Source organism: Dromaius novaehollandiae, chromosome 1 (assembly GCF_036370855.1).
Source record: "Dromaius novaehollandiae isolate bDroNov1 chromosome 1, bDroNov1.hap1, whole genome shotgun sequence".
Classification (NCBI taxonomy): Eukaryota; Metazoa; Chordata; class Aves; order Casuariiformes; family Dromaiidae; genus Dromaius; species Dromaius novaehollandiae.
Window position 1 is genome coordinate 156,458,333 of NC_088098.1, and position 24,554 is coordinate 156,482,886.

General features: G+C 37.2%; 1 protein-coding gene across 3 annotated transcripts in view; it reads right to left on the bottom strand.

The window, feature by feature from the left end:
- The window catches only part of MYO16 (myosin XVI), a 385,095-nt gene that overhangs the window by 38,595 nt on the left and 321,946 nt on the right, over window positions 1-24,554 (bottom strand). For all 3 annotated transcript variants that reach the window (XM_064504083.1, XM_026102455.2, XM_026102457.2), the window contains 4 exons: window positions 18,145-18,241; window positions 13,214-13,460; window positions 11,056-11,363; window positions 8,129-9,325 (listed from right to left, as the gene is read on the bottom strand). In XM_064504083.1, coding sequence (XP_064360153.1) covers window positions 8,129-9,325; window positions 11,056-11,363; window positions 13,214-13,460; window positions 18,145-18,241 — 1,849 coding nt within the window. The remainder of the gene's footprint in view (window positions 1-8,128; window positions 9,326-11,055; window positions 11,364-13,213; window positions 13,461-18,144; window positions 18,242-24,554) is intronic.

A 24,554-nucleotide genomic window follows, 5' to 3' on the forward strand; every position in this document is an offset into this window, starting at 1 on the left:
AAGAGTCTATTTCTTGTGTTTGTGTGGTTAATAAACTGCTGGTGTGCTGGAAAAGGAGGAGGCAATTTGGTGAGAAACACAGCTTCCCTTTTTTAAACTGTTTTCTTCTAACTAATGTGGATGTAACAGTTCTTTTTGAAGACCGGCATTTAAGTTTGTTTACTTTTGTGTGTGGTATCTCAGTAACAGAACAGCCATTACTGCTGGGCTTCAGCGGCTGTTGGAAGGAATTATGTGACGAGACACTGTCTCAACCTTCCTCCCCCGCAAACATAGTTGCAAATATTGTGAAAATAAACAAACAACCCCCCCAAACAAACAAACAGAGAGGGATCTGCTGCTGCCAGCAGCATCACATCAGGTCTATTTACTTTTCCCACAGAATAGTTCTACAGAGATTTTTCAGGATCTCTGTCAAACCAGCTCTGGCACGGACTTCAACAGAAGTCTTAGCGTAAAGTTGCTGGATTGGGCAGATGAATTGTTTGTGTGGATTCTAGGGATAATCTAGGGAATATGTTTGGATCATCCGTACTGCAATCCATCCCATCGATCAGGGATAGGTATTCTCGAAAACCCCTCAGACAACATTCCCAGTTTTGAAAGTCAGTTTTCCAAATAAGAACTGACTTTACACATGTTTCTTTAGCTTGTCTTTACATTCATATTGAAGGGATAGAGTGATGGTCACTGACATGTCCATGTGCCTCAAAGCAGGAACATATGGCTATCAGAGGCAGTGTGATAAGCATCTATACTGTCCACAAAATGTAGGCAACCTGTGGCTAAAAACTGCCACTACATACTATTAATATGTCAAGATCATTATACTGGAATCAGCCCGTAAGCAAAACTAGAAGAACAGAGCTAAAACAAATAATGTAACATTGAGCTTCAGGGATAAAATCTTTTTAATGTGTTTTTCCTTTAAAAAGTTGCGCTACACAGAGGATACTCATTTTAAAATAAAGCCAAAACTCTAGCCAAAACAGCCCTGAACTTTAAGGCCTCTTTATTCTCCCATTCACTGGTGGGCCAAGGTGGTGGATGCCCCAAATTGCTACTCCTGCTCCTATTGACACAGTGCAGCTGTGAGGAGAGAGCATGAGGCTTGGGGCACCCTTGTGTTAATGACCACACCTTTTTCCCAACCTCTGTCCAGCTGTTTTCTCTTGCTTCTCCGTCCTCATAGACACACATAAGTCTTTATAATTTCATATGATGAGCTGCACAAGTTCTACCAAGAACTTGGGGTAACCACTGAGGGGCAGAATTTTGTGCAGTCACAACTGCATTGCTCTTGGATACCTGAGCTGGCAAGTTTAAAACCAGCTTCTTTTGTTTATAGCAGACACAAGCACATCTTTGGTTGTCCTGCAGACATTCCTCTATATAACACACCGACCACTGTGCAAGTGGCCACTGGGGTCCGACTTACGTCAAAAAAGCCAAAGCATGTCCTTGTTACTATTTTCAGTAAAAAACAAAACAAAACAGACAAAATAACCCCATCTAAATCTCTACCTGAAGTCACTATTACAGGTGGGATGTTACTAAAAACTCTGGGCTTGGAAAGCGACTAAGTTGAACCAGTGCAGCGTGGTTATTGTGCTCCTGTCGCAGACAGGATGAAGGGGACATAAAGTAATTCAAACCCAAGAGAGTCTAAACAAAAAGGAAAATAGCTTATAAAAGGAATGCCTGAAGATCTCAGAAGAGGACTATGCAAAAGAAAACGACGACGACAACAAAAATCCATGCACCTAACTCTCCCCAGCTTCCTTTCTGATAAGCAGTGGTTAGGTATGAACATGAAAGCACCTGCACTGGGTCAAGCCAAAGGTCTCCAGGATCCTTTTCTGACAGCTGTAGATACTTACAACATAAGACCAGGTCAAAAGTGCAGTAGTATTTCCTGTGTGATCCTGAGGCTGCACAGCCTCCTTCATGCTCTACTCCTTTGAGTGTGCATACGGGGTGCTAAGATTTGTTTTTATTTTCATTAAAAATACTTAAAATGTAATATAAATATATAAAGGTTTAGGACAATATGAATTCATTTTTCACCTGAAATATAAATTAATCTTGATTTGTGCTTTTCTAATAATCTTCAGGTAAAAAATTGTCTTTAGTTCTCATACACAAAGCTTCTTTATCTTGTCACAACAAAAAAACCAAAGCAAATAACACACTACATGATTTTAGGCTGTAAGAGCAAACAGTGAAATGAACCTCAACCTCAAGGAAGGGAAATGGCACAGTGAAAAATTTTTTCATGACAGAAATCCAAAAATCTCTTCAGCAGAAAAATATACTACTTTTAAGAAATTCCGTAAAAGAAGTGGAGAATTACGCTTGGTGTATTGTGTTTATCCTAAAACAACAGATATCTTTTATGACAAATTATCCAGAAAATGGCAGACTTATAGATGGAGAGAAGAGTACAGATTAAGGGGATATCTTTCAGATGGTAACAGGTTCATAAATATTTAGCGAACAGGAATAGAGTGTAAGAAGCACTCCACTAGCCTCTTCTATCCCCTTTTCCTGCTGCAGAAATGCAAACCACAATTATTTTCCCAGAAAGAAATCACCTAGCACAGGACTCTGGCCTGTATTGCAACTGTATTGCCAGCAGTTATATCTTCTCCTTTGCTATCATCTGTATAGGGCATCTACAGTTAGCCAAGTATGGGCTTTGTTTATGACTCACTGCAGCATTAAACTTGCTTTGGCTTTTTCCCACTTTTCTTGATCTAGTGCAAGAAAACTGAGATTTGTATCGAGAGCTGTAAGTAATCCATGGTGAATCACAGTGATGACTTTCCTATGTTTAGATATCTAATCTGAAAATTAGTCATACAAAGTCATCCTCATTCCCTGTCAATTAAGGCAATTATATAAACACATATTAATCTCTCTTAGAGAAGTGTTGTGAAGCTTAATTCATTAAAGTTTTAATGCTTTGAGAATCTTACCTAAAAGATGTTATGGAAGTGCAATGTCTCATGCATTCATTTCTCTAGCTTTCTCAGGTAAAAGAACATAAAAGGTGACAATACAGCTTTTCATATTACTCATGTTTTGTAGGTTGCTAGCTTTTGACACAATGAAAGTAAAACTATTATATTCCATCAATATAATGTAAGAATAAGGAGATGCAGATATGAATATAATCTTTATTATGTTGCTTAAGAGGAAAAGCTGAGTGGCTTAGAGGATAAGGAACTAGGATTTCATCTCAGCAGTCCCAGGGAGAATTTAATTTGCAATCCACTGTTGAGATGTTAGCTGCACAATAGCAGCTTACTCTAATCTGCTGATAGAGGGAAATTATTTACTAGCTATCAAAGGCATACCTGCCTTTGTCAGGATAGTACTGTCTATACATACACAATAAATCCTGTTATTTTCCAAGTCTGAGCCAATTTTGATAAAGAGTATTTGGCAAGCTTTAGTCTCAACTGGTACATCTAAATACCTGCATCTGTCAGTTGCAACTATTTTCCTCTGACTTTCAGTGCTTAAACTGGAGATCATGGAATAACTCACTGATGTGTGAAGCTACCTGCCTTACAAATATCTCACTTAGAAAGTAGATAAAGAAGGATTCACGAAGTTAATGCATGCTAAAGCTATCAGGCAAACATCTCATTAATGGTATTGATATTTTGTTAGCAATCTGTTGTTTGTATGCCTTTTCTGTTGCTACTACGTAAGTTGCTAAACTGTTCTGGAAAGGATTGGATCACTGAAGCACGTACTGACCTGCCCATACAGATCTACTTGTATTGAAACTCTAATGACAACTGAGGAAACTTTGAAGCCTATATGCTGATGAGTTAAATAAAGGAACGGTCTTCTGAATTTTATTTCTTAGGACTTAGGCACCTAAATCTTGATGGCAAGTTTGCACATCTTCCTTTGCTCAGACTCAGAGGCTCATGAAGTATCTATGCCAGCCTCTTCTCAACAAACATGAAGCAGAGAAGGAATTCAGTCTTTATCTTAGCAGCCTGATTGTGAGCAATTTCTCTCAGGTTAAGGAAAAAACCTATTTCATTTGCTCAGTACCCTTGTGTATATATGTGCCTCATATATGTACATACATACACACACATATATATATCCCTTATCATATGAATAGTGACTCTGCCAATGTGAATGGATGTAGCATGGATGATGGGGTGGGAATTATCCCATTTTTTGTTCTGAAGTTGAAACTATTCCATATTACACGGAATAGCTTATTAATTGTATCAAATCAAGAGAAACAACACTATGACCTAGCAGTCTGAGTACTCATCCAGGCTGAGAACAAAATTCCGTCCTTGCTCCACAAATAATAAATATGAAATATGCAAATATGTAATTGCCTCTTCTTTCCCAGGAATGCCTTATATGTTGAAACGTGAAAAACATTTGTACATTCTGCTAGAGAGGCTTGAACTGGGTTTTGTGAAGTCTCGTTTCAAATCTGAGGTCCCCACCTAGAGATATTGGGGTGCAGGGGAGGAACTACACATGATCATATAGTTTTCATCTGACTTGCAAACTAAAGTTTCTCTGCAGAAATCAGGGTGAACAAAAGAGTGTGTGTGTATGTGTGCGCGTGCGCGCACGTGTGTGTGTGTGTGTATTATGGCTAATCTGCATTCAGGTCTCATCTGATATGGAATAAAAAAAAATCCATGTCTAGCAATACAGATGTAACTTCAGTGACAACCTCTTTTTGACCTTGGAGAAACCACTTCTCAGTTTTCAACTGTTACTGTTTTGCTTACTTAGACTACAAGCTCTGTGGAGCAGAAAATTTCTCTTATGACATGTACAATATTTTGCAAGAAATTGCACACTAGGTGATTCTGGTCATTGCTTGAACATCTAGATGCTACTCTTGCATAAAAAAAAAAGGCTGATATGTCCAGGCTAGGCCAACAGGTAATGAAAGTTGTTGCCATTTAATTATTGTTTTGCTGCCTGTGTGAAAGAAAGGTGATCTCGATCGAGTTCACAATTAGCCAGCAGCCCATCACAAAACCACAGATCTCTTCCACTGGAATTCTGGATGATCTTTTCCCACAGAGGGGTCAGGAGGCAAAAGGATATCAGTGTTCTCAGGCCTTGAAATTACTCCTCCAGGTAAGAGGGAAGCGTGTTGGGGGTCTGTCTGTATTGCACTTTTATTGGCAAAGATGCCAATTGGCAAAGGTGCCAAGATCTCCAAGGCTGATGATCTGGTATAGAAACTTATTGATATCTATAGAAAACTTTCCTTAACCTCAAAATGGCCCACAATTTCACTTCCTATTTTGAGTTAAGGTTGTTGGTGGGTTATGACTTACATAAATAAAGGAAATCACACAACATTATAGAAGCCTGCTTGGGCCAAAGTCTTTAATTTTCATTAACTTACCACATCCTCCTATAAATAAAATACTACTAATAAAAAAAAAAGTTTGAGGAAGGGAGGAGTCTTCTGAGAACTCAATATGCGTTAGGCAATAGGTGATAAAAAATCACAAGGTAAGACTAGGACAACTTCTAGTTTTACATAACGCAGTCCACTCTCCTGGTTGCCATCTTTTTACATTGCATCAGAAGTTAAATAAAAGATAATATTTATTCCAGCTGCTACCCTAGAAATGAACTGAATACAAGCAGTACACAACAAGGTGAACTGTAAAATCTCTCCACATACATTCACCTTTATTTCTTTATTACTTCCAGTCCATCTGCTCATCACTGAACTATTCATGTGTAACAGCACTTAGTATTATACAGTAGCTTCCTAGCTCATAAAATATTGATTCCAATTTTTTATTGTATATCCTTCTTGAACTTTGATCTTTCATACTTAGTTCTGCCTTGATGAAATATTTAGAAGTAAAATGTTTTCCATGTGAAAAGTAAATTTAGAGTTTTTAGATGGTAGGCTCTGTTAATGTACTAGCTTCAACCCACAAGAGACCCAGGTTGAACTCTATCCTTGGTCACATTCAGTTGAAAATTGAGTTTGTAGAAATCCTCAAACCCAAAGCAACATTTGTTCTATATGGTAAATTTACTGATTCGTTTGGCATGGGCTTACCACACTTACTCATGAGGTACATTCAGCGAACTTTGAGCAGATACAGCCAAAGAGTTGACTTTAAAATCTGAGAGTTACCTCTCAGTGAACAGAATGTCTTATTGCTATAATAAAACAAGACTCCCAACATAAAAAAATCCTGAACATATTTACAGATGTTTATTGTTATTGGTTAATTTCGCCAAAGCAAACAAACCCACTGCAATGTCTCCTTTACAATTTTCATCAATTCATATATCCCAAATAATGAACAAGGCATTCTCTTGAGACTGAGAACTGATGAAGCCTAGATTTGTAACTCACAGGGAAATGAATTCAGCAGCTGAGGAAATACAAGGTCCAACTAACACTTATTCAAGGTCTGGAACACCCACAAAGGTTCTATCTGCAGTGGTTTCTCTGATGACTGGTAGGAATCTTTCTCACAGTTTAGATCTCTTGTCTCCACCTAGCCACTGGCTTTCATGATACTTATAGATACTCACTTATTTTTGAGATCATTGCCTGCTTGTCGTATTTGGTCGAAAGGGGTAAATGGCTGCCAAGGTTCCTAGGGATGGTGTGACAGGCTGGCACACATACAGACACACACATATCCAGAGTAAGGTCAAATACCCGCTTCTGCTCTATTATATCTACATTAATCAGGGTATGATACTGAAATCAATGAGTAGTACATATATAAGAAAATAGACAATGAATAATCTATCTCATTCTCCACTGTTTTGTCTTATACTTCAAAAATGGGACTTCATATCCCCATTTTGAATATGCTACACACAGCCCATCATTAAGGCAAGCCGGACAGATAGAAGCGAAGAGACAGAGAAAACAGTCTAGAGGTTCTATCACTCTGAACTTTAAATTCACAACATTTTGTGTAAACTAAATGTTGCACACAAGTCAGGTTGTTTGGGAGATATTACTAGGGGGAAGTTTCTGTATACAGTGCACTGTAACTATTTTCAGTAGAAACACGTTTTTAGTTAGAAAAATAACATGAAGACTGAAGTCAGTGTTGTAATGGCTATGCAGGATAGGCTTTACTGACTTTTAACTGACTTTAAAAGTCAAGAACTTAAAATTCTACTAGGTTAATCATTTAAGTGTTCCTCATATCCAGTGGAGTGATACATGTGGGAGGAATCCAGCTCTCAAAATGTCTCTCCATAGACAGTCTGATGACTAGGTATCTAGCTTTTAGATGGACAAAGTTAGAAGCATCTCATCCTTACAGAGCAGCTAAACAAATCTTTTTACATCAGGATGAATTTTTGTGATTACAGTAATATCATTAAATCCTCCATTATCTGCACAAGGCAAATAACTAGCTGATATGATCTGAGGACTGCGGTATCAAAAACTGTCAGCAAAATGGGAAGTTTTGCTTCTTTTTATAGCTGACTTTTGCACTAGATACAAAAGATGTTCTCCAGAGGCCAGAAGGCCAGGAGACCAAGTAATCTGTGGTTATATACATAAGTATATGTGAACAATAGGAAGAGTTAGAATAAAAGGATAGCACAGGGAATTAAATAGAGTTTGTGGCAAAACACTCAGTCTCAGGTTCATTTAGGAGAATAAATACGGCACTATTACCAAATTCGCACTTTCATGGAAATTAAATAATGAAACCTTAAGATAAAGTATATACTGTCTTCTGGACAGCTAGTAAACTGAAATATTAAAATATATTTCATTCAAGGTATTGCCATGGGTTGATACCATAAAGTAATTTTCACATGATGTAACGTATGCTTATTTCATTGAGACTGCTGGTATGTGAAAAAATTCCATTTAAATTTGTGTCATCCAAATGTATTGGTAACAGAAATGTTGACATCTCAGAGAATACCTGAAGGCTTATACTTTTCATACATAATGCATTTTCCTTGTTTGTTTGTTATAACCACAACAGATCTCAAAAAAAAGGAAAAAATTTTGTTTTGTATTTTTACTGACTCTACCAGCTTCTAAGGTAAGACTGTTTTGGTGCAGAAGGAATACACTATACAGAAGCACAGAGATCAGTCTTACCTTCTGGCTCCCTGATCTTTCTTCCTGCTGCAGATTTTCGTAGCACACTCCGTCCTGAGTTGAACAAGCTAGTTAACTCATCAAGGGGACTGGTCAACGACCTTGAGCTTGTAGGGCTGTATGGAAATGAAGATGATGAATTCGAGTTTGATTTCCTGTGATCTGCTCTTGCCAACTTTGGGGAGTAAGGCAGTTTGGAGAATGGAGAAGATGAGCATCCAAGTTGAGCAGGACTTGGTCTCTGAGGTACTTTTGACAGATCTGAGTTTGTTCCTGTTTTCCCTGTATTAATCAGAAAACTAGCACAAGTCTCTGGAGGGAATGCAAAATGTGTGGAAGCCCGGTAGGAAATAGGAGGTGGCACTGAAGGAGGGGGTGGTGGGAGAGGAGGAGGGGGTGTTGAAGGAGGAGTCACTTTGCTGGAAACGTTGAACACAACTAAGCCGGGAGATGCTGGTCTTTCATTCTCCCCTTTCTGGTTTTTGGAGTACTGTGGTGATAATGGACTCGAGCCTTCTGACTGAACAGGGTATTTTAGGTTGGTTTCCAAGACAGGAAGCTTTTTGACTTCTAGTGGTGTTAGAGGCGATTCATCAGAAGCAGGTGAACATGTGACAGGGGTTGGAGGAAATACAAGAAGTGGTGGCCTATGAGGGAGCAGGTTTGGAAAAGGGGCTGGAATGTCACATGAGTCTTTATAGTTGAAAGCTGCTTGACTGTTTCCATCCAGTTCTTCAATATTAACCTTTTTTTTGCTTTCAAACAACAGTGGAGGAGATCCAGTCACTACTGGAATTATTCCATTACCATTGCTTCCTTCTTCTGGTAGAAAATACTTCATTTCTTCATATACAGACTCTCCTTGTTCTGGGCTTTCTGCTTCAGCAGAACTGCTCTTTATTGCATTCCCTACCATTTCAATATAGACAGGCTCATTTTCCTCCTCTTCCTGTGACATATACAGACTCAATGTGCCATGCTGTGGCCCATCAGCAGAAGCTGTTCTCTGTACTGTCACAGTGTCATAGACAACTGGTTTAGTTACTGTGCTTGCCTGTTTCACATCCCCGGGCTTTTGGCCAGGTATTTCTTCGTAAGAGCCACTAAGTTTTGTGTTGGGACTTCGTTTTGGTTTCCTGGGAGGGATTTTTTTCATTGTACTGTAGTCATCACTGTGTGGCCTTGGACGGGTCAGTACTAGGAAAGTTAAAAAGTATGTGTTATTAACGGATCAAAGTCTGTTTTCTCTTGCACAGGTATAGTACTTAAGCCTTCAAATCTTGCCTATATTTTTACAATGAGCAGCAGTCATGAAAATGGGTAACCAATCAAAAGCATACATATTACAGGGAACAAAATGCAGGACTTTCAGCTTCCAAACCACAAGCCTTTGCCACCTGCATACAATCTGCTTTGCCTGTTACTACAGTCACTAAAAGGTGAGACACAAATGCCTGAGGACTTATTTTTTGAATCCAAATGTTCACTGCAAGGTTTGTAATAAATGGGGATGCCCCAAGGGAGAAGATATGGGGCATGTAACTAGGAGTTTCACTGTGGTGCTACTTTGGCATATATTTTATCACCAGCAATGGAAATATCCTCCTTTCACGTAAATATCTATAAAACCCTAATCACAGGCAGACACTATGCCTGCCTCTGCTTCTTTTGTACTGCCGTGTGGAAATAATTTATGAAGTTAGGGAATCCCATAGCCTAAGGGGAACTCCCCAACTGAGTATACAGATAACAGAAGTAGACATCTCTTCACAGCCTCCAGGCAAGGAAGTGGTGGAGGGAGTAGATAGCTATCATCAATAGGTGACAGGTCTTTAAAGATCAAAATTAGATGGCATAAATCAGAGTTTGTCCTGGATGAAGTCTCAGGAAACTGCCATAATTCTTGGAAAATGAGTACAGCAGAGAAACTGGTCCTATCATTTCAAATATACGAGAATGCCAAAGCTGTTTTGTGAGTGTATATAAACATTAGTGTTAAGGCCACTCGTGCAAATACAAATTGTCATTTTTTCAGAAAGCTCTACTACAGTCCATACTGGACAAAGTGCTTCTCTCTCTACAAGGAATTTGACTGAGGAGGGAAGAGGTTAGGAAAAATTGACTTGCATCTAAACTGGATATGAGAACAATAATCATTATGCAAGAGGGAGCTGCAGAGGTCTCCAGCCATTGTATTCAAGATTAGAGAATGGCTGTACACAGCTTTAGACTCAACCTGAAGGATATTCCCCGATAAACTCAGAGGACCTTTTCCACGAAACATGACTACTCAGACTTATTGAGGGAACAATGAATACATCTCTCTTATTCATCTTCTATTCATTCATTTCAAGGGTGAAGGAGGACAGAACAATTTAACTCCAAACTGGACTTAATGCTTTACCATGCATTGAGACATGTTGGGACTTTCATAGCACTTCTATTCTAACTGAGAAAAAAAATCACTGTAACCAAGTTATGATACAAACGTAAATTACTGAATGCACAAGTCATTCATGTTAACATAAAAAAAAGTAGGAGAAAGTTTAATGTTTAACTTGCTAAAACTGAACATTCAAACATTCTGTTTTAACTATCCAAGGCATTCTAACATACAGTTTAAAAGGTGAAATGAAACAGTCAACAGGGTAGAATAGCTGAGGTTGATAAAGATCATTTGTCCCTAGGGGGAATTCTGCAAATCTGTTTTGGTTGTTGACAAACTAGGCAATTAGAACACATGAGCAGTTATTTGCTGATTTGGGAACAAATGACAAATTGACTAATTTTATGTACTGCCACTGAAAATATTTTAAGGAAGTGGGCTTTTCAAAGGTGCTTGACTGCATTTAAAAGGATCAAAGCAAAAAGTGTAAATCAATAACCTAAAGTAAAATTTGTGACGGTTTCTCCCTTTTATGCCTAACCTTCATTAGCGGTTTCCTTAGAAGCTGCCGACAAGCAAGCACTAACAGCCTCATACGACGCGCTCAGTCGTGTGTTGGGGTCCCTCTTTGGCTTGGGAGGAGGCTGTTTCCTTGGTGATGGCAGGCTATTGCCATCATCCATGCTGAACACAGAGTGCAGGGAGGGGGATCTGATGGATGATCCAGCCGCAGAATGTACCAAGCCATCCACTGCCATGGGGACAGGGACAGAGCTGGAATGAAAGTGCTTAGGCGTTCGACAGCCGGCAAAGCTGTCCTCAGGGACCTTCCCACCCTTGTCTTCAGCTCTGAAAGCACAGAAAAGAGGCCCAGATGCATTATTCAAATGATAACAATGAACCTGTTCATGCAAACATAACAACAGCTTTTTGGTAAACAATCTCACAACGCCCCTGCTGTGCCTAGGGGATGTGTGTAGTAATCTTCTGACAAACAAATCCAGATCAAGCTGCTAGCTTTCTTCCATTTCCTGATTTATGATAAATCAGGACACTGGCCCTTTTCACACAAATGCAGCTTTCCTTAAGCAGTTTCATATTGTTGATCAGACATTCACTGAATGAATTGTTCACACTTTGATTGTTACACACAATCAAAAGCTGAGTTTTCAATCTGAATGATAATTTCTGGGAAATCCATTTTAATAGAGAGTTACTGAGGCTGTGAATGCTGAGCCTTTATCATTATTTTCTAAAAAGATGACTATAAATTCTATTTAGATAATCCAAATATTTAAAATATTAGATGACCTTTTAACTAGTTACTGTGGCTGCCTGGACTATTCCACCTAGATACTTATACATCTTTCCATTTAAACTTAATTATTAGTTATTATTTTATTGATATTAACTATGACATTAAGATTAGCTATCATTTTAATCACGGTTGTACAGTGTTTCACTTGGTGCATTATTTTTTCTTGTTGCTTTTGCTATTTCAATATGTATTGAGAAACAATGCTTTATCACTTGCTTCCAACAAACAGATTTCTTAAAAATATTCATCTGATATTTTATTCCTCCAAAATCAAGATGTTGAAAACTTTTTAATTTTGAGTATGTTAGGTAGAAGATGTCCATACCATCGTTTTACAGACAAGCATTTGTTTTTTTCAACTGTATTTATGCATTTTTAAATGTATTTTTGTATTTCCAGCAGAGCTGGAATTCAACTACAGGATATAGCCAGCTGCCCATGTAGTAAACGAAATAGCTAAAGATGAAAGCTTGATGCTCAGTGGATAATTTGTTTTCACTGTAATGTTTAATTACAGTCTTTCCTACAAAGGCATTTCCTCCAATATGTAATCACTGGGATATTTGGAGCTAATTAAGCAGATGCACTGCCATTTTCACTTTAATAAAAATTACTGACAAAAGCAATGGAAGCAAAGGGAGTTGTTCCTGATGAGAATTACATTCCTATGGAAGAATAAACATTTGTATGTCCAGCAAGTTATAGACACGCACAATAAGTATCTGCTGTAAGTGCGGCAAAGGCTACCTCTGCCCATTCAAGTGTCTGTGAATAAAGACTGGGGACTCAACTGCTAGGGAGGGGCTCTCCAGTATTTGCTGGATTTGTACAATAGGTATTCCTGAAAGCTGTGGTGGGAGCTAAACTCTGACTGGAACAGAAAACTTCGGTATATTTTTAAATGAGAGGAAAGGATCCTCTTGACAATCGGTCTAGTTCAATACATAATCAGGATTTCTTTGGACTTCACTGTGTTTTAAAGGTTTCCTAGCTGTTCTTCAGTATCTCGGCAATGTCCCAATGTTGGAAGTTAAAAGAATTTTTGTTTTGGCTGGTTGATTTGGTTAAAGTCCCACTATAATCTATTTATCTTAGAATTAAAAAAATATTTTTATAAAAAATAAGTGCTTAGAGACTTGAACAATTTCCTGTAAAACATAGCATTTCTTGAATCAGATATAACAGGTGTCTTTAAGTTTCTAGAACGCATATACAAACAAAACAGTGTCTAACATTGATTTGAGGTAAGCATATACTTGAGAATCCACTTTCAACTCTTCAGTCACTTCTATAACTTTCTAAGCTGGGAAGAAATGCACTAAAACTGGAGAAGCGTTTTAATACTTCACTCTACAGGACTGAATATGCTTTCTCTTCTTACCTTTTAGGGACTTCTTCTGGTCTGTTTCTAGCCTCTAACTTTTCCCTGTGATAAGCAGCATTCATTTCATTGCGGAGCCGGTCATTTTCCCGAGCAATGTCAGATGCATTTTGAATGACCAAGACATCATATGTTTTCAGTCCCATATCCTCGGCGTTCTGCAGGAAGCTTTTGATGGAGGTGACCTCTTGCTGTTTGATGCTCATCTTCTGTAGCAAGCGCTGACGGGCTAGAAATCCTCTTACAACTACCATTATAGAAGAAAAAATTATGGACCAATGAAATTATGGACTAATTCATTAGTGAATAATTCAATATTATTGTGTGTTCTGCTGTAAAAGCATGTAAATCAAGTTCAGTCAGTACCCTGCACAAAGAATGAAAGAAATGTGACTGCATATGAATGCCATACTAAAATGGAATTCTTTCTCTTTTCTTTTGGCAGTGCTGAGAGCAAAGTATGTCAGTAAATTCATTCATAAATCTGAACTAACACAACTCAAAATGTTTAGTTTCACTGAATATTATTATTTTTTCTTTATATTACAACTGGAAACATGTATGCATGCTACAGAATGTGAAAGCATACATATACACTGCGAAGTTCCTAGGTCTTCAAATATCAGTTGAGTAACTGATTTTGTGATTGAATTCAGCAAGAATCAAAATTTTTTTTGGTTGTAGTCAATTTAAAACAATGTTTTAAATATTTTAGTGTACTAAAAGCGAAAAAAAATCAAAACCAACACAAGACTTTTCAATGGCTCAACATAATGACTTTTTTCCCCATTTTCTTTCAGCCAAAACAATTAGATTAGCTTTTTGCAAATTTCTGAAATGTTTCTGTCACACCAACTCTGCATTTCTCATGTTAAAATTTTCATCTACATTGCATCAGCTTTATGTATCTATTAGCCTTATTTTTCACACTCTGTCAGCCCTCTCATGTTGAGAGAAGATTTTAGTGTATCTCTTATTATATATTTCTGTATTATTTTCCTGTGTATGTACAAACATTGCAACAAATATCATCCAAACTAAATGCCACCTAATCTCCTGAATTTTCAGAAGTACCCAGCTGATCAGAAACACAAGGTATGGGGACTTCTGTGGGCCTTAATGAATATAGCCCCAGATTAATCACTCTATCTGCAACAAGTGGTATTGGTATTCTTTGAGCACCTGCTCTGGCTTGGAAGAGAGAAACTAACTAGAACATGCTTTACTTGTTTTCTTTTTCTTTTCTTTTTTTTTAAGTGCCACAAGGTACAATTTCTTTCCAGATCTAGAATATATGCTATGTGCTTCAAAGAGAAGAACATGCTTTGGAATTAATTAACCGTACCTAAAATACTGTTGATGTTCAGTACCTCAGCTTCTATGAATGTAAAATGTTATTAAATAAAATAGCTAAAGCAGAGGGCAATGTAAGGTGTTTCCTATCACCATCTCTGTCCTTGTTTATGTATTTAAAACAGGATACTTTTAGAGATGCTTAGTGCCTGACTGCTGAAATACAAAAAAAGGTAATGTTAAAATACTAATAGTGCTTGTGTCCAAAATTCAATGGTTTGGAAACATACAGGTTGACCTATTTTGAAATTATTTATAATGGGAAAATTTGAAGGTTTACATTTTTATAATCATAACCAGACATGCCATTTTCAATCCCTTTAGTTACATTCTATAATAAAAAATGACTTCTTAAACACCTGAAACATCAATCCACTTACCTAGTTTAGTTGAAAAGGGAATTAATAGCACAGTTTTCTGTTGACAATTTTATGAAAATTCACATTGGATATACACATTACCGAGTATGAATTCATAACGTTGCTGCTGAGAAGGTAATGAATACATGTATATAGAACATTATCAGAGTTCACTGCTCACAGGTATGAAAAATTTGAAAAAGTATAATAATCTAGAGTTGCAGTATTTTCTTTAAAACTATCTGCTACAGAGCAGATAGGATATTTGACAAATGGTTAAGCGTCAAATCCTGGATGACTTTGGAAAAAGCCTGTCTTTCAAAGTTCCAATGCATTTTTTAAAGTGTATGTGTGTGTACGTGTGCACTTTTACTTTGACCAGAAGGAAAGATATGTGGTCAGTAACACCGCTAAGATGGGTTACGAAAAGGAAATACAGAGGTTAATCCTCCAGCAGGATTGTTACCAGGCATGAGCGATGCAGGGTAGCCTGCTAAAATGGTCTAGTGAAATGACATCCTTTAGAGCCAGCTGTAACATTTAGAGACCATGCAGCTACTCTGAATTATGCACTTTCATCAAAGCTGAGATGTTTTGAAGAAACACTCAACAAACTTCTGTCAAGAAGGGTTGGTTGACAGACACTCCCTCTTTTCTTTGCACACATTTTGATGAACTGAGTAGCTCAGGTAGCTCAGGTTTGCATTTGAAAATGGACATTTCATCACAATTCCTTTTTTATAAGAGCATTTCAAAGATTTTGTCTTCAGTTCAACACAGAACAAAAACCAATTTTGTAACCTCAAAAGCTGCTCTGAAATGAAACTGTCATCCCCTAGGCCTTTAGTGCTCACTTTCACCTACTACTATACAGGTAATACAGTTTGTCCTCTGCACTTGTTCCTCATTTATGTAGATCTCAAATAATTCTCTTATGCAAATTAAAATAATTGATGTTAGAGCCCTCAAGGCAGAGAAATATCTAATTCTTTACAGTTCATCTAAGGATAAACATCAGAATAGGAGAAATTCAAGTAGGCTGTGGATCTGGCTTCTGTGACACAAGTATTAACTATTGTGTATACAATGTACTAAAGTTAATTCCTAGCCTGGCTGAGCTCTGATGAAAGAACTTCAGAAGGATGGACTCTCCCACAGATCCAAACACTTTCTCAATGATTTGATATGATCAAAACCTCCCATAAGTAGATCTTATACCCATGAAAAAATTACGACAAAGTCCCTAAACCCGTTGATCCTTTGTTTAAATAAAACTGGTTTTGCACACAATTTTGCTCTAATTTGACCTCTTTCTTTGCATTAATTAACTTTCAGGATAACAGGAAAGACTTATCTGAATTGTTTTATTTTCCCCCAAAGTTATGGTAATGCTGAATAGATTACTGGAAAGCCTGAGATAAAAATGCCCTCTACAGCTGAGAAGAATTTTGAGTGAGGCCTGTTTTCTCTTTGACTTAAGTCCTTATATGGGTACATGATACTACATTTTATGCCTGATACAGAAATTATTGACTAATTTTGCTATTAGTGTATATACTATGAAGAAAGGTTTAGCTTCCAAAGTTCTTTGGAAGCAAAGGAGGTGGGGAGGAAAAGGTGGACATGCAGCAGGACTGACACCATTACTCAGTAAGCATCATCATTGCAGTGTCACAGTCTGTGAACACAGCTTTAGGACTACATAAGAAAAATGCACAGGTGCACTACCCTATTCACAACTTCCCGGGGCTCTTTGACACGTCAAAGAGCCAGTTTACTGCCAGTTTACAACTGTACCTGCTTGTGAAGAGCAGTTCATTTCATGAGCTAGTGTAGTGAAACATGTCTGCCTACTCCTTACTCACACAAGTTCTTTATTCTCTCAGTTTTCCCAGACTGTAAAGACCATGCAGATGAGCCATACACGATAAAAGTTTTGAATGCATAAGCTTGGGGAAAATGACTTTTCAACTTAGCCTAATTAAGAAATGTGTTAGGAGCCAAGAAAACCTATTATCTTCATCATTCCGGCAGGATTTGGCAGATGTCTGTTCTTTTAGCTCTATCAAGCATGGATGCATCTGAGGATGCTTTACATTTTGGTGTAGAGTTACATTAAAGTACTCTGTGTATAAATTTGACTCAGAAAGGTACATATTTCCTTTTTTGGTAAGTAAGTGAGTAAATGAAGGGAAAGAGGATAAAGCACTATTGCTTTTCTAGATGTGTGAATACAACACAGCTATGAACATAAAAAACAGGCAGAAGTTTAAGAACCTGCCTGAACTATAGTCTGGTTATCTGTCACCCTCAACATTCATTCCTGAACTGCTGTGATTCTGGTTCTGTTTGCTTTGAATTTTCTCTTGCTTTCCTCTATTTTTTACTATATCCTCTCAGTGAAGAACAAATAATTAAAATGAAAAGTGGTTTATATACTTTTATATCTACAATATTATGTATCTGACTAAAAAAAAAAAGTGTTTGCCTTTCTAATTTCCTTTAAAAAGGTGCTAATGGGAATTGTTGAAGACCTCAGCCAATTATATACATAACATATTGTATGAAGGAAGCTTCTTCATGCTAAGCAATATTCAAATTTTCAGCAGTTATTTGAGATTTTGATAGGAAAAAGATCAGAAGTGGCAGGAAATCAGGTGGCAGTGGATATCTCCTTTAAAAACATGTGTCAAAAATGTCACTGTGACCTTAATAAAAACACTGACATAAATGGAAACAAAAATGCCTAAGCATAAAAAGCAAGTGCTGCCAAATATGAAAGCTATAACAAAAGGAGAAAAATAAAGAAAAGTAACCACATTAAATTATTAACTTTGTATTTACTGTTGTTATATGTGTGTACATAGCAATTTTGCATCATTGTTGCTCCATGTGATTTGCAACAAGAGTTAAAGGTGATACTGATGCCTTGAAAAATTACTCAACATATCACAAAAAGGAAATATTCAAGATCCCCTTAGTTTTAATTACAGTCAACAGTCTGTCATAAAATTATGTTTGACAGACAGAAATTGCAAGCATTACCAATTTCAGTCTGGCCTCCAAGAAATCTGTATATGCAGTTAGCTGGAAATATGTCTGTAGGGAAGTATATAAAATACAACAACTATTCAAGGAGAAAAAATTTTTTGTAATGCAATGTTCTTGTGCTCAGCATACAAAGCTATAGCTCAGGAATATTTGTTCTGTAATTGTTACCTTTTTGGCAGGTTATAATTTTCTTCTGAAGCTGAAGGCACAAATCGTTGAGATGGTCAGCTTGCCAGTATTTAAGAAACACTTTTCGAACTCCTATCTAGAATACAAACAGCAGGGGTAAACCTTCATCATCAAGAAAAAAGGCCAAAATGATGACAAGTAAATAATGATAGTACATATACAATCCAGCTAAGGGTTGAGACAAGATTTGCAATTTAAGAATAGTACAATGCCAATGCTTGTTCAGAGGGGTAATTTCACTTAGTTTAAAAGATAAATCTGGAAAAGACAAACAAGCTCTCAGGCACACAGTCCCCCTTCAGGTCCAAATCCAACAGAGTTCAAGCTAAATACAGGTTGGAAAAAAAGTATTCTGAATGTAATTTAATTATGCTAATGTGCTAGTCAATGTAATATAAAATAAGGTGCGGCATTTATATAACGGGGATGGAGGCAAGGAGAGCAGTGATAAGACATAAACCTATGTGGAGCAGAAAAAGAATAACAGACAGCCGCCATCTGTGGAAAAGGAAGAATTTAGCCAAAGTTGGAGGATGAAAGAAAACGTGCCATGAGCGAGAATGATTTCTCGTGTCCAGTAAAATTATGAATCTAGTTCCCAAACTTGCCTATTAAAACTATTCTGCAGGTCTCCCTTGAGGATCAGGCCTGAGAGGTCAGAGGTAGTGACCTATCTGTGAAACATATATTTCTAAGTACTGAGTGAGTGTATAATCTTATTCTAGTGCTGAGGAGTTGCACGATTTAATTCACCTAGTTCTTTGAGGGTCTTAATAAACACAGCAGCTAACATTCTTCCTCTTTTAGCTAGTTAGGCCAAATGAAAATACCTTCCTTTTGATAGTTTCTGAACATGCTGAAACAACCCTTAAAGGTCTTTTATGTATAATTTTCAAAGGCATTCCTTTCTAATAGCCTTAAAAAGCCCCAACAAATCTGCTACTCCACAAATAGCAAGTTAATAAAAAATTGGACCAGTGGGTAGGTAAGTCATGGTTTTTCTTATACCCCATTTTCATCTCAGGAATTCTGTAGAAGAAACTATCCTTCACTCCTTAGAAATAGGAAAGACCAGCACTAGATAGCTGTGCTTTCCACTGAAGATTATAGCTTCTGTCTTGCTATTCACTTTGAATGGCTAATAGGCATACTTGTTAATTAATACAAGCCTGGCAGAAATTGCACAGATTTATTGCAAGTCTTGTTTGCTTACAGCTCACAAGCTCATTTTCTTCCCATCGCACCATCCTGCTCTACTTCTTCTTCTTCTTCTTTTTTTTTTTTTTTTGCATAGATATGTGAGACAGGTATTAGCAGGAAGATTTGCACATCTTTTCAACTAATTGCTTTTAATCCAAACACTGTAGTAAGATATACTACACTGGTAGGGATGAACTATAGAAAACCAGGACATATAAACCATGTTTAAACTCCACAAGTTCAGAAATAGCTGGGGCATTCTTTCGTTTCTCAGCTTCCCTTCTTCCTACTGTAGAGGAAAACTACTTTGAATCATGTTTGAAAGTCTCTGATTCTGAAGTTTGAACCAACAGACGATGATGGTGCAACTGTTAGTCTTATAGTTAAAATGAGATGAATGCAAATGCCAAAATTACAATGTTTTCAGAATTCTTTTTCTGTTAGTATCTCTTTCTTTGGTTTAAATTTGTTTCTCTTTCAGATACCTAAACTTGAGTCATAATCAAGCAAACTCTTCATTTTTTCCCAGCAAACCGCGTCAATTTTCACCTCTCTTCTTTTCATCCCAAAATTCTGGTATTGCTTTTTTTCACACCTTCATTTTTTTTCTGGGATACCAGAACCCCATTTTGACTCCTTTCACCCCACCCTTCTGTCACTAAACCCTGACAATTCTGTAATAAATGCTCACGAAACAACACTTTTTTCCCATCAACCCTAACATACGTTGAACTTTCCTTATTACTAGCTTTGGCTACTGAAACATCCATCTGCTTGCTCACATCATCTTACACCCAGAATTCTTCTGTAAGTAGTAATTGAATTATTATTCACATGGTTAACTGTAATTAAAATAACAGGTAATTATCATAATTAGTATTTTTATCAGAGTAACTCTCAGAAGACCAAGGAGCAGATACAGATATTTCAGTCTCTTCCACAAGCCCTCTGTATCACAAGCCTTTCCTCTCTTTCTTTCAGGCCTATGCCCAATCATCCCTTTCTTCTCATTTCTATTGATTTCCCCCATTCCTCAAAATGCTTGTTTCTCCTGTTTCTTGCTCACTGGAAGTCTCTAAACATCCCTTTCTACAAGGGCAAGGTTTGACAATACCAAAGCTGATAACAGAAACATTGGAAAAAGCAATCAGAAGGGATGAAAAATTACATTTCAAAACCTAACCCCCCCCCAACTACTAGCAATGCTTACAGCAAAATTAACAATCACATTCTCAATTAGGCCTATAATTAACACACCTATCACATCTATGTTACATTTTGAGTATGTAACTTAACTAAACATTGAATTCTAACTTACTTGGCAGTGTTTGGTCATAAAATCATTTTTAAGAAGACTGTTCACCTTATAGTCAGCTTAGCTACAAGTGTTTGCCATCTGGCGTTGTAGATTCACAAAGCCAGCTAAGAGACATCTAAAGCTTTAGCTCTCTTTTCTCCTGTCCTACTAGCTAGTGACAGCATAAATGGAGTTATTGCTGTATTGCTTTTACTGAGAGTTTCATTAGTAGAAGCCTTCTAAGATTTACAACTGAAGGAAGAAAGGACAGAAGTCCAGTTGGCACACATTCATTTTTACATTTGGATAAAAGCTATTTACAGATTTTATATCATATGCCAGGTCTACTGAGAGCAGCGCTCTAGACAGAAGCAGGTTCAGAAGAAATTGTTATAAGACATTTGATTACATCAGTATTGCTGGAGATCTGCATTACTCGATCTTTGAACTATAGCTGTTATCCTCTGAAGCTGACCGAGAACAACCTAGTCTCACTGCTCTCTGTACAGATCTGGTGTTCAGTAAGAGCACGAATGCGGAAAAATGTTGGAATTTTATACTTCACAGTAGTTACGTGCCTGATATCAAACCACTTTTTGAGGTTGCCACCTGTCTTTATTCTGATCTTTTCTCTAATCACAGAATGTTTCCTGCTTGCCTCGGGGGAAAAAAAAGGTTAAAATGTTCTCCCATGAAAGCACTCACTTTTCAGTACTTTCTGGACTACAAAGTGCTCTCATCTGAGTCTGAAATTTTAATGTCATTCAGACTTCTGTAAAAGTAAACCATCTGTGAATTACAGTCATAGTTATTTTAATTAGAAAAGCATTAGGGTTTTAAATGTTATTTTTCAAAATGACAGATTTTTTAAAGATTAAGTAAAATTGTCACTGATGACTACCAAAGCTTCAATTACTGCTACAGACCTCCTTTTTTTTTTCCTGGGAGGAGGGGGAAAAGATGGGAGGGAGCTGATCTTCCTTCCTTCCTTTCTTCCTTGCTTTCTTTTCCTTCTTTCTTTCTTGCTTTTTCCTCCCTCCCTTCCTTCCTTGTCTTTTTCCTTCCTTCCTTCCTTCCTTCCTTTTCTCTCTCTTTCCTTCCTTCCTTCCTTTTCTTTCTTTCTTTTTTTCTCTTTTTTTGTACAGAAAAGGTGTAGGATGTAGAAGTACAGACATTCAAAACTATGGAATGGATGCTGAGATGGTGTGTAGGTGGCATGGAGGCAGTATTAGCTCATACTTAATAGGTGTCAAGGGAATCTGTAAAGCTGTTCTTTAGTTTAAAAAAGGCAATTTGTGGGAGTGCTGTGTGTTTCTGGCAGTACTTTCAAAATAGCTACCTACAAAAGACAGAGAACTATAATCTAATGATATTTTACACAATGACACACATTTTCACAGTGCATTAATGAAATGTAGAAAAAAAGCCCTGAAACTATTGTAAAATGTGTCTTTTTGCAGTGTAGATGTTTGCAAAAATATTATAATGACAAACAAATTTACAGGGGACTGATCTTTTACAAGGGCTGAAATGTTATTCTTAAAAGCTTGCTTTCCCTGCTTCATTTATTAGCTTTTCTTTACAGAGTGTAAGAGTCCTCCTTTGTCTCAGGCAAGCCACTGACCTTGCACAGTGGCACATGCTGAATAAACCCACAGTTTAGCATAGCTTATGTATGGCCTTAATGTGAGGTACGTGAGCGGTCTAGCATTCACACAAATAACACTACGCACTTATGCAAGTGCTTGTCAGGATTTGGACTTTAGAGAGAAAAACTGTCATTCAGCTCTGGGAAAGGGTGGAACAAAGATACATTACCAAAAACTGTACAAATCTCACAGTTCTCTGCACTTGTGAGACAATGAAAAGGACTGCATCACAGGAAAGGAAATGTACGGGAGACATAAAATGCATCTAAGAGATACTTAGTGGAGAAAACACTACTCTGCTTTTATCTCATGGGACCTCTATACTATGGGCCTAGAATTCTGTTATTTGAAAATTCTAGAAATAGGCATAGGTACTGAAAGAAACAACAGGGAAGTGTCTCTGAGCGTGAACTGACAAAAGCAGACAACAGCAACAGGAATAGCTCAATGGTGGAGAAAATAACCCATGAGGTGGAAGACTGGAAAATTCATACCAGACAAATAAGAGATGAAGGTCAGAAGAGAATATTAAGTGAAGTATCCAGAAAAGAAAGAAAGAGAGGAGAAGGAGAGAGAAGGGTCAAGGGAGGGCAGATGGAGAAAATCAATCATGAATTAAAGCCTTGGAACCCAGACATGAGAGAAGATTCGGATGCAAAAAAAACCTCAGAAAGAAAATAAAGAGTTTGCAAGAGTTTGCATCCCCCCAGACAGGGGGATGGAGAGATGGAAGAATTTATTGTGGAGGCAAAGAAAGACAGCAATAGGAACCAAAAATAGAGTTCAGTGTTGAAAGACCGAGAGCTTGTGAGTGTTCTGAGGTCCAAGTGAATGATCCATCCTACCAGGATCTCTCAGGCCAAGGGGGTAGGATGGACTTGTGCTGTGAGGCACAAGTAGTTGCTAAGAAAGCTTGCAGGCAGCATCTGTCTCAGGCCAGGCTATCGGTAATACTGGTGAGGCTGGAATATGCTCAGGGGCCGTTTCTGATGCTAGCACATTATTTCCAAGAACATAATGGGATATGTCACTTGGACAATGTAATTTTGCTGACACAATTCAAAGTAGTAAGGAAATATAGATGCTGGTGTTTTATTCATCTAATGTTAGTCTGCAAACTCCTCCTGGGATTTTTTTTTTCATGTGATCTTCATAATTTACTTAATTTTAAAATTGTTTAAAAGAAATTGACTCTTAAAATAAGATATTCAAAACAAAAAAGAACATTTACTTCCAAGACAGTTAAGATTACTAAATGACAAATGAATAAACTGACACACAATTTATGAGTACTCAAAGTTTTCCTACTCAGGGGAAAAAAGAGTTATATATTACATTGCTTGCAAAGTAATCAAATACTTTATCATATTAAGTATAAACCAATTCATATTTCAATGTAGCATAACTACGTTCATTTTAAGCCAAAATAAACAGTACTGTTTAAACAATAACTTAAAAAACCCTGTTGTGAATTAAGCATACAATTTACATATATATGATTTCATATGCTTTTGCTCATTTTTCTGATTTAATCATCTGTCACTCCTGCCCTATACTTTTGCATTAAATCGTAAGTATACTTTTTCCAAGAAACACCTCTGGTATGCTAATACTGTATATCAACACCTTGAAGATCGAAAATATTTAAAGACAGTTCTATCAAAACCAATATATTAAACACCTGTAGGTCAATAATGAAATATGATGTTTCTCTTTGTGCCTGGTAAGAACTGTGGATCAGATTCTTCATTTTCCTTCTGCAATTTTAGGACTGCAAGAAAAACTTAAAATCTCTAGAGAGACTTCTGGGAATTCCCTTTATTAAAGACTTATTCTCTGTTTTTGCGTTTTTTTTAAGTGGAAAAAGTTTTATGATATATCTCCAAACTGGCAAGGACGATTTCTCCAGAAACACTGCAGACATCTGAAACAACTATCACAGTGTCTGAAGGCGAATAAATGTGGACTGGTAGTAACACAGATATCTGTCTCCTGCAACTACTTGATGCTGATTTGGAGTTTCATAAAAACATTCTGACAGACCTGTACTGCTTATTTCATATCCTATGACTATTTTGTCATTCAAACTTAAGACCTGTGTTACTGTTTCCAAAATAAGCAATCTCTGGAGTTCAGAATTTAAGGCCACCGATAAGAAGAAATCATTGTGGATTAGAACAAATAGGGTAAAAATTGAAAGGATAAATTCAGACCAAGCATTTTGGATAAGGAGTCCTATATTT